Source organism: Onychostruthus taczanowskii, unplaced genomic scaffold (assembly GCF_017590055.1).
Source record: "Onychostruthus taczanowskii isolate IOZ18803 unplaced genomic scaffold, ASM1759005v1 scaffold68, whole genome shotgun sequence".
NCBI lineage: Eukaryota > Metazoa > Chordata > Aves > Passeriformes > Passeridae > Onychostruthus > Onychostruthus taczanowskii.
Genome location: NW_024504566.1, coordinates 1,582,177 through 1,593,838, shown reverse-complemented (window position 1 = coordinate 1,593,838; position 11,662 = coordinate 1,582,177). Strand labels below are relative to the sequence as shown.

Below are 11,662 nucleotides of genomic sequence, written 5' to 3'. Positions count from 1 at the left end.
CGGGCCCGGCAGGCTGTTGCAGACCGGCAGCACTTGGCACCTCTCGGGATTTGGCACGACGGCAATTCATGGCTCGGTACGCGCACCCGCGAACACCGAGCACGGAACGGAACGGCGATCGGTGCTAGCAGAGAGGCAGAGCAGTCCCGCTATAGGGTGGACACCGCCCGGCCGCCTCCCCTCGCCACGGGCCCCGCAAAGCCGGGCCGGCTTCTCCGCGGGCACCGGCGCCGGGACGCCTCCGCCCCGGGCGTCCCTGCGCAGCTCCGCACCGCGGGGACTCCCGGCCCGCGGGCTCCCACCGCGGGACGGGCTGCGCGCCCCATCGCGCCTGAATCCCGGGATGGGGGAATCCGCCGCCTCCGCACCGCGCCCGGCCCGAGAGGCGACTGACGGCCCCCGCCCGAGAGATGCGGCCGGGGCTGGAAGCAAAGTCAAGAATAAGGGATTTAGCAACTTTTTCACTTCGTATCATCTCTGCACAGCAAATACAGGGTAACACATATTCCAAACAACGAACACTCATTATCAAATAGCTGAAGATGCCCCGCTTCCGAGACCCCATTCGTTGGCTGCAAAAAAGACAAATAAATGCCCAAGGTTGCTAAGTGAGTTAGGGACTACATAGCTCTCGTTACTACAAGAAGCCTGCAGTTGTTAACTCCAGGTGAAAAACCTGGAAGAGCAGGCAAGGAAGCACCCTTTAAGAGCTGTTCTCCAGGCTGCGGTTACAGCGATTGTCGTGTTTCTCGGTACAACTTCTCAAGATCCCAGACATTGAACTAGATGTAGGCACCATTTCAGAAAGAAAATGCAAAACATAGAATTATGTGAAGTTCTGAGGTGCTAACATTCACCCACTACTAACTTAACCTGAAAGAAGTACCCCAAACAATCCTCAGAAATCAACACCAAACTACCATCCACATGTGCTATGTCAAAATCTTTTGACTGCAAAGACTTCCGAGTAAGAATAATTGAAGCTTGGGACACATGAATGCTTCTACAACAGTACTTGCCCAGAGGCAACTACAGCTCCTCTTACTAACTCCAGCAGGTCTTAAAAGCAACAGATGAGCATTCAGTACCTATTTGATAAAATGTAATCAGTGTAAAAACACTCCCAATTTTTTAGCTGCTGGGCAACTTATTTCTTACATTTACAATACATTTTGGATCAATGAACAGGGCAGAGAAACACCAGTGAGGACAGCAAATTCCAGCAGTACTTTAGACATGTACAAAGAGATGCTGCAATCCTCCCTGCTACCAGCTTTCTCAGGCTTGCAGTAAAAAGCTGACTTAGAATTTCTCATACCTTTCTGTGTTAACAGGAGCTCCTTTACCTGTGGCTACTGCATTAGTGGCTTATCAGCGATATCCTTTTTCCCTCCATTAGTCATTTACCCCATCTGCATTCCAACTTTATTGCTATTCAGATTCTTTCTCCAACACCTCCACTTTGTGCCGGCCCTACAGAAGTTCACTTTGGATCCATTATTTCTACTAACAACCACACTCTCATTAGTGAGAATGACAAAACAGGCAAGTTTGGAAAGGAACCTGGGGAACCACACTGGTTTTGCATGGCCACATTTAGGTAGCAGGTGGCCATAGGGGTGGTTTCTGTGCAAAGGTGCTAGAAGCTTCCCACATGTCTGACAGAGCCAATGTCAGCCAGCTCCAAGATGAACATGCCACTGGCTAAGGTCAAGCCCAGTGATGGTAGCTGCACCTGTGGGACCACTATTTGATAATGCAAAAAACCCCTCTGGCAACAGTAATTGTGCCAAAGAGGGTGTTAGACAGCATGAGAGGAACAGCTGTGGAGACACCCAGGCCAGTGAAGAAACAAGGGGGAGAAGGAGCTCCAGCTGCCAGGGCAGATTCCCAGGCAGACCACAGTGAGTCAGGCTGGGCTCTTGCAGCCAACAGAGGTCCATGGTGGAGCAGAGATCCACCTGCAGTTCACAGAGAAGCCCATGCTGGAGCAGGGTTGAAGAAGGACTTGTACCCTACAGGGACCCACAATGGAGCAGTCTATTCCTGAAGAACTGCACCCGGTGGGGGGAGAGGGAGGAACCCACACTGGAGCAGTTTGTGAAGAACTGCAGCCTGTAGAAAGGACTCACGTTGAAGAAGATCATGGAGGACTGTTTCTCTTGAGAGGGAGTGCTGGTTCCTGATGCAGCCTGGAGAGCCTGCTGGCCTCCCTTGCTGCAAGAAAAGACTGAATCTAGAAATCTGTAGGTGTCTTCAACAAATATTATGTGCACAGTTTCTCATACAGTTAAGAAATCACGTACATATGCAAAACAGGTGACAGTGGAGTAGCCAGAGCACAGAAAGCCCCATCTTCTGCATACCTTTTGAAATCAAGCTGAGGTTTTCAATACAGTAATGAAAATAATGTAGTAAAACCTGTATTTCTACATTCAAAAAAGATTATTTTCAGGAAAGACGAAGGCATGGAAGGCTCATACAAATTTTTTTTTAAGAAAATCCCCACAAAACTCTTAAGTAGAACACATCTTGCCATATATACTACAGACAGTAGCACATCTTAAAAGAACTGAAAATCCTTCCCCAGAGGTATCTCTCTAAGTCCCACTTCCAGGGACTATGGCTCTATATTATATGAGACTAACCATTTGGTTCAGGATAAAAACTAGAAGTAATTTAGCAGCTAGTAAACCTGCTGAGATCACATAATTAATTTCATGTCAGTAACACCCCACTGTCATATCTCACTCAGATTTCAATACAGCCCCATTACCTGAAAATTCCTATTTCTGGAGTAGGGGAATTAAAATTTTCAAACACACACTTCCCCCTCACCTCCAGAATAAAGAAATGACAGCACAGGTCTTTAAAAGCAGAAATCTGCAGTTCGGATACCTGTTAGGCTTTCAAGGCTTTGTAACCTTGCTACTTACTAACAGGTATCAAAACTGTAGTCTCTGTACATAAAGATCCAAAGCAACATTTGTAGTACAGTACAGTGTGTATTACTACATTTGTAGTAACACAGGAGTTTTATTTGAGAAAGACAATCTGTAGCTTTTGCAGAACTGGTGAAACAGAGAAGGCAAATGCAAACAATCACCTGCTCATGAGGAAGTGATAGCTTTGGGAAACACCTGTAAGGGTTCAAAGACAACAAAAGACAGAAGAATAAATTGTACATTTTAAGTCTTGTCCTCAACAAGGCACTTGGATGAAACAAAAGAAGATAAACCAAACACATGCTGAGGGCAGTGGAGAGTAGAACAGAAATACACCCTCACTCTCTTAAGAATACACGTACCCCAAAATCCTCTTTATTACTTGTAATTGGCAAGCAGGAAAAATTAAGGGTGCTGCCTTACAAAAGGCCAGTTACTGCACAAGTCAAATTTAAAGAGCAGGGCAAATCCCAAAGCACAGAAGAGAGACACATGACACACAACCCATAGCCTATCTTAAGCAAGGAAATTAAAAGAAACAAACCTTGCAGCTCCTTCAGATCTCCACAGAATCATCCAAGGCCCTAATTTTACACAACAGCCTATAGATTCAGAAAAGGCCATGGTATGAATAATCATCCCTATGAAGACAAGTTAGGTATCCAATGACAGTTGCAAGTAGGAACCTCACTGCATCCACAAGATTTGTCCCGAGGTCCAATTCACTCCTTCCTCAGCATCCCAATTTGCACGACTGTAGGAGAACAACAGCAGGGCTGCAGTTTACCTGCTTAATACATGCAAAGCTCTTTAGCATTCTCCTCCAATCCCCTCATAGATGTGCAAATCATTGTATTCTTACTGTTCTGGGATAATGACTGCAATTTGACGGCTTGCAGAAGGAGGCCTCTCAGCAGGGACGTTTTCATATGAAGGCTCCCTTAGGTGCTGCTGGTGGGGCTAAGAATTCTGAAAGTGTAGCTCAAGGGCCAGACCTTGAAGGAATCTTTTTCTTTGCTTTCTGTCCTATCACTACCATATTGTGACACCTTGTCAGAGAATTTGAAAGAGGCACTGCAACAACATGAAAGTGAATAAAGGATACTGAAATGCATCATCGAAGCCCGAGTCTGGAATCCAAGAAGGTAAATGCAATTTCATTTTTAAAAAAATTATATGGTATGTTAAAATATTCTTTGTTCATTTGTCTCTTAAAATGTCCTCCTCATGCAGTGCAGCTTCTGATTGAGCAATTAATGAAAACAGCTTAAAGGGGTTACTCCAAGACCTTTATTTCTTGTGAGTGGCTTATGGAATTTCAAACACTCTACTTGAACAGTACAGGATGCCGAAGAGGATGCTGCTGGCATAAAGCCTGTGTTTAACCCAAATGATGTTCACATGTGTGTTTGCAATTGTGACTACAAGCACCAGAAAAAAGTGATTGGTAAGATAATTCAAAAAGACCAGGTTCTTCCAAATGTATTTTGGACATCATCTCCTGAAGTTCAGACCTTTGACTCCCTTCTGCAAAAACCACTTTATTATAACTCTCACACTTGTAAAAAAAATACCAGCAATTACCATGCATTACGTTTTTCCCCGCTAAGTATTTTACACCAAAGGCATAATCGTTTAGTTAGATACTGATAAAACTTTTCAGGAGCAGATTTTCAGTTCAACTGCAAGAGCTCCAAGTTAAGCTTAAAAGGCCTCCAGCTGACCAGATCTTTTCTTCAAATTGATAGAAAAAGAGTTTGAATTTTTGTTGTCTCAAATGTCAAGATCTACTAGTGGCAGGAAATGCATCTCTTGAAATGAAAGCTATATTCAGTGTCCTTTGAAGCGACTTTGTTAATGCAATTTGTCACTTAAGTGGGGAAGCAAGGGCTAAGAAGCAGAATTTTTTGAAGGGCAGAAACCTTATGAGCAGTTGAAATAATTCTACTTAAATAATGCAAAAGTACATGTAGGAAACAGTCTGAACAACATGCCTGGCCACTCCCCCTCCACTACCAGCCCCAGAAACCCCAAACACCTTCACCCAACAGAAACTCCCAAGATATCAGGCGTCAAAGTTCTAGTACTACCTGTGAGCCAACCCATCACTGAGCAACTGCATTTGAACCGTATTTGGAGCTGATCAGAGGAGGAGTGATGTGTATATAAAAGGTAATGTTCCTTCCACAATACGTGCCCTGTTAGTTTAGGATTAATTCTAAGATAATATGAAGAATCAGATAACTATTTTTTAAGTATTTCTTTTTACATACTTTGTTCATGCTGATAGAATATTCATTTCCACTGCTGGTAGTTGGTGAATACAGCTTATCCCCTCTGACACCAGTTTGGGAGCAGGAGAAAACAGACAAAAAACCCCCAACTTATGTTGTTTTTGCCTCTGGCCTCATCACTCTGTAGGATGTTCCTGGCATTGAAGGACGAAAGGAAACACACTAACACCCAATGCAGTTCTCTAAGAAAAGCAGAAAACAGCAGTAACAATGATTGGAAAATGATTGGAATAACACCCAAGTTTTTATCTTCTAGTCTTTATCTTCTCCTTACTAGTCTCTAGAGGGAATACCAAAGGTTAAGACTCTAGACAATTCTGAAAACTCATAGACGAAGTTTCACACAACCATTCAGGTTTGTTTTTTACACTCTTTTTGTTTCATTTTGAAAGAAAAATGTTCCTTCCAAAATATTCAGCATTTTTACAGATGTTTACTGAAACCTGCAAAAACGTAACTAGTTTAAATTCACTTACACCAACTTCTTTTTTTCCCAACATACCTGGTTTAGTAAGCGGATCAAAACCAGTTACAAATGTTTCACTGTGGGATTACAAACACCTTTTTAAGTGGAGAAAATATTTTAAAAAATTTTGTAGTGAAAGACCAGACCAAGAAAAATCAAGCTGCTATGCCTTCTAAGTTGTCTGCATTCTTACAGCAAAGTACTACTATAATCCTTTTAAAAGACGTGATGAAACTCTTAATAGAGGTGAGTATCCCTAAGGAAGCAGATTTCAGGCATAATTTAAGTATCACAGTTCAATGGGAAATCACTTTTTAGACAAAATGCAACAAGATCTCCACAATTCTCTTGATCGTGAAAAGAAAAAAATACATGTATCTCTCTGCAAGAGAAAAGACGTTTATCAACATGAAATTGAAAGTGATACTTAAAATATCTGAAACCCTGCCAATCCCCAAAATACATCTGCATTATAATTTTAAATACAAACGTGATATATAATCAGAATTTGCTTATGTTCACCTCTGAACAGGTAAAAATAAAAAAAAACAAACTAGTAATTAGTAAGCAATAATCACAGTTTTATGCCAAAAAATGAAAAGCAGCTTTGACAAGATTTTAGACCTACATTCTATACCAACATGAATTTCAAAATAAAACCCTACAATACTCTCAAGTAACTGTTTTAATTTTTAATAACTTTATTTTTAGATCAAAGTACCTGCTAGATACAATTACTACAGATATGATGAGAAACAACACTACACTTAAATTCAGGTTCTCTTTGCTACTAATTTAATTACACATAAGAAAAGACCAAATCCAAGCAATGTTACCACTCCCATTTTTACTAATCTTTTTTCCAAGGTGGCTGGTTTTTCTGGAAGTTTCACTTCGTTAGGTTTATTCTTTTCTTCATACTGAGACAGATGTTAAATCCATGTAAAAAGTGCAGAAAAAAAAAAAAGTTAGTGTGAAAGCTTCTTAAATAGATTATGAAGTACCCAGTCATAAGAATTTGCATGCATCTAGGATTGATATTACTTCTTTCTGTCCCTGTCCTACTTAATTTGAAATAAATGTGTGTAAATGTTCATCTTATCTGATGTTCAATTATTCTGTAACATACATAAGAAAAACAAACTGTTCGTTTATAAACTTAATTACTCCGAAGTAAACCACTGCTATTATTAGATGCTACAAAAATCTAATAACAAAACAATTGAACCCTGACTGTCAAATGTTTTAACTAGTACTTCTGCCATTTAATTACTAAAAAACCTGTTTATTTAAAAAGAAAGTTAAATAGGTAACAGATTAGACTTACTCAAAATTAAAGGGAGAGTAGAAAGTACCTAACAAGTGCCTTCTCAAATACCTGTTGAACCTGAGTGGAGCCTTGTCATAAAGGACAGCAGGGTTAGGTTCTGATTTCCTACCTTAATTTACAATGCTTGGAAGGCGGTCTCATTTACCACACTTTCAAAAATTATACACTAAGACATTTACTGCTGGCAAAGTCTTGTCATGACTAAGCTCAGCAAACAGTACTGAAAACCTCAAGGGAATTTATAGAAACATTTTATGTAAGAGGTTAAACTGTATCACTTAGATTCACAGGTTCATAATAAACACTTGGGTCCTCTACATTCAAAAGTGCTCCATCATAAATTAAGTAGCACAAAAATGTCTTGTATTAAAGTATTCATAAGTGAAATTCATAAAACATAACAGGATTTTAAAAAGAAGGATTTTCTTTCTTGAAGTAATTAGAAGGGTGTTTTACACAGGATACAAAGACACTGTGCTTTGTCTTGACAGCTATAAAAGCTTATGTACAGATAAAGCCAAGTGGCATCAAACTTGGAACCCTCCCAGCCCTTATAACTGGCCTGCATATATATATATAGGAGGCAAATATATACACAACTGATGATTGCATATGCAAAAGAAAGAATAAATAGCTAGTAAGTTCTTTGCCACAGTTGCTGCCTCTTAATATATTTGGTGTTAAGCGATTTATTGGGAGAAGGCTGTAATATTACATTAAATTTACTTAAACTACAGGAAATTGCATTAGTAGCATTATACTCAAGGTCTCAGTTCCACATGGCTTCGTTCAGCAACAGATTCCTTTCTGACACTGATGCTCCATTTACCCTACCCCAGCAGCCGTTCATTTTACCAGCCTATTACTTAAAATGACCCCATCTGACAAGAGAGTGTCACTGTGTTGGCTTGAGAATGACTGATGTGGTGCTAACATCTAGCCTTGACCTCTCCCACCCTCTTCTTTTGTCACTCTGCAGAGTTATCTGGGATGCCTTCCATTCAATCCATAAAACCTTAGTATCTTCCTTTGAGTCAATAATTCCAAACAAAAGATTCCTTAATTAAAAAGTAAGAGTGTAATTATTCAGCATGGCCTCTATGCCACAGTGGTTGTCCAAGAGCACAGGGATACATTCCAATTAATTACTTCGTGCAGTAGAAAGAAAAAGGTAGATTATGCTTTCTTTTGGAGATTCTCTACACTTCCGTGGAATATTAGATTATTTCTCTTTCTGTCCATGAAAAGGTGGAAGGGGAAGAGATCAATGCAATGTCCAAGCTAAGGCTAAACAGCCTTTGGCAGACCAAGGTATGAAACATTTCCCTGACAGATATCACATTTGAGGTTGCATCAGAAACTTGTACGCAGTATTTAACAGCCTCACTCACACACACCCACCTCCACCACGAGGTCCTTCAGTTTGTCAACTTCTTCTCCCAACTTTTTAACACTGCAAATCACATCTTTGCAGACTTGAATATAACATTCAGTTGGTGCCCACTGCAGTACCATCTGTTAATAATTACAGTTATTTGCCATAATTACATAATTGTAGATTTTAATTTAGTATTCTACAGTTCATGTATCACAAAAGACAGTGCCAGAAAAGGTCTATAATTGTATTTTTGCTGGGTTTTAATTGTATGATTTATGCACAATAAGCTACTACTCGCTAGCAGCCTTTGTTGGAAACTTTTGTCACCTTAACTCTCCTTTCAGTAGAAACAAATCTATCTCCTTTAGTTGCATGGCCTAACTCTTTGAAATATATTATTTTTAAGATGTCCTTTAGAGCAAGAGCATTGGACAGCTTTCTGTAACTATGTAATAATCAAAATGGTTGATGAATATTCATAGTTTTTATTTTACAAGGTGGAATAATGCACTCTAAATCAGTCTTCTCTTAGGTTGAATACCTTGTGAGAATTTTTGAGGAAATGGTTATTCATGGTCTGCACAGGAATGATCAGCTTACTACACTCTTTATTCAACTTCTGAAGAAACTTGAGCAATTCATCTTCACTAGAAAAATAAAATATTTTGTTATTTGTCAAATGCTGTAACTTCTTGCAAGCTGAATATCACATATGGATTTTCAACATTGGCTAGTGAGTTAGACATGCAGTTTTGTAACATACAAAAAATCCAGTATCATTTTAAAAGTAAGTAGGTGTGAGATATTTAACAACTTAGCAAGTTGTTGGGTTTTTTTTCCCCTTGTTTGTCCCATTGTCTCCCTCCCCTGCCTTATTTTTGAAGGACACTATTTCTGACATGCAGCTTACATTTTAGAGGTAGATGTGAGGGAAAAAGTCTGGTTTGTACTTTGGAGCTAGGACTGAAATGACTAGGTTTAGGGTAACATAGTCTCCAACAGAGTTGAAGAAAATAAGAATTCAGTAATACTGGCTTGGGCCTTGGATCTGGAAACATACCTCAGAACCTAAAATATCTGATGTTATCTATTTTGAAGAAAAATTTTACTTGGTGCTCAAACATAAGCAGGAAGTCAACTCTCAAAATTGGTCTGACCCATGTCTCCAAAAAGTGGAGAGAAGGATAGAAAAAATTAACAGATTATTTTCAGCTTTAAGTTTCTAAAGCTTCCACATGACACTGACTCAACTGTAGTGGAATGTCAGAGAATTTTAGTCATAAGTCAAGGTGCTGGCCAGAAACTTGCTGCCACTCACCAGGAAGAGGGAAAGAGGACAAGGAAGAAGATCATCCAATTGCTTTCACTGAGTGAGCTCTCAAACCCTGAAACTCCTGAGAAGTGTCTGTATCTCCATTAGGAAAGTTTCTGCTCATTCTAAGCTATTTGGGTCAATAACAGGCAGGGCCAAAACACGGGACAATTGCAAGTTCCTCCTGCAGAACTTCTTGTTCTGCAGAGCCATAGTATCTGAATAAACTAACTGAGATTCCAACATTCTTCCATTCCCTAGGCAATCAGCTAGTAAATGCAGACATATAACTAAGTGCAACACACTCACACCACTTGCCTTCTTCTTCTGAGGTCAAAAAGGTATCCACAGAATTTGTCAAACAGCTAAACTAAGCTACACGCCAATGCACTGCGTGCGTCTAACTGGAGATGGAATTTAGGCCATTGAGTGTCACAGAGTGCTTTCCTTCAACTTTGGGTACAGGATCATTAGTGAGTAAAACTTCTGCCACTGCTCAGGACATCTGTGATTTGCAATAGTGCTGAACTGTTAAGACTTCAACATTTAACACAGAAATATAAAGAAACATTAATAGGTATGCTGGAGGTTTAAAACCAGTACTGGACATGGTTTTCATGAAGATGGAGAAGTACAAATGCTTATTAGTTTGCTTTTATAAAATAAACTATGGCTTGTTTCAGAACAATGTAACTGAACTGAGTATTTCAGGTAAAGAGCACAAACACCCAACATGTGGAGATAGTCTAAAAGCTTCCCCTACATTACTATAGTCAAGCCATAATCATAAATACTTTCTTCTACTTAGATAACTTTTTAGCTGGCACCTTTTGTGTTTCATTACAAAGGAAATTATCTTTTGGAATTCTGGAAGGATTCTTGGCAAATACAAAAATATGTCATAGGCTTGAATTAGGGAGGGGGAAAAAGAAAAACATTTATTCTATCTATCTATACTACTTCACTACACCACAGTTCTTAAAAAACTCCCCATTTTCATAGAATTTTATACTTGTTGCAGTGACATGCTCTTATATTTAGAAATGGAAATAATGTTATCAAAAAATTATCACTTTAAGAAAGAATTAATGGCTGTCAAAACATCAGTGGCTACACAGTGCTGAACACTCCGTAAGTTTATAATCAATCAGTTCAAGATTTTCTACTATGTTAGTTTTTCTATGACTTAATGACTGATTCTCCTTCTCACAGAATGACTTTGAACAAGTGGGAAGTAAAATCTTTATATAATAGCATGTAAACATAGCCTAAGATTTTAGTCTAAAGGTCAGATGCCTAGAATACATGTCAGGCAATTTTCTAAAAAACTATGCAGCGCTTGCCATAACTGAAGTGCTGTCATATTTTGTGTACTTCAATCTTTAATTAATCAATCATTTTCTGGTTTTGAGAACTACATATGATCTAAACCCACTAGGAATAAGATATGTCACTGGTGTGTGAGACTGCACCAGATGCCGCGTTGGTATTTCATTGTATTTGGCCACACATAGTGAATGGATAATTTTTTTATGTTTCTCTACTTACTAGCTCTATTCAGATTTTTAAGCTGCTCTGCTTGAATGTATGTACTAAACACTACTGTGGAACAATCTGAAAAAAGCATATACTTCAACACAAAGAATGCCTAAAGCTTAAACAGGGAAAAGTCCCCTTCAGCTGTAGCTAATGTTTGCTTACTGAAGAGTCAACATCCATTTCCAAAGGCACCCAACAGATCGCTGCTCTACCACCTCAGCTCTGCAGCAAAGCCTCCATTGGCTCAGATGCTGTTAAAGCATTTATGGTGTATCTGTATCATACTGGTTTATATCCTCCTACATGCTGGAAGTTTAGTTCTTCAGTACTGCAGCACATGTGCAGGATTCTCTTCTGAAAGTACACAGTTGTTGGATGGAGATGTAGAATGGAGATGT

General features: G+C 39.5%; 1 protein-coding gene across 1 annotated transcript in view; it reads right to left on the bottom strand.

Annotated features, from left to right (window-relative positions):
* Positions 1-6,478: 6,478 nt before the first annotated feature.
* ASZ1 (ankyrin repeat, SAM and basic leucine zipper domain containing 1) overlaps positions 6,479-11,662 on the bottom strand; it is a 35,323-nt gene continuing 30,139 nt past the window's right edge. The window contains exons 11-13 of the mRNA XM_041421048.1: positions 8,955-9,060; positions 8,437-8,550; positions 6,479-6,625 (exon numbers count right to left, since the gene is read on the bottom strand). Coding sequence (XP_041276982.1) covers positions 6,479-6,625; positions 8,437-8,550; positions 8,955-9,060 — 367 coding nt within the window. The remainder of the gene's footprint in view (positions 6,626-8,436; positions 8,551-8,954; positions 9,061-11,662) is intronic.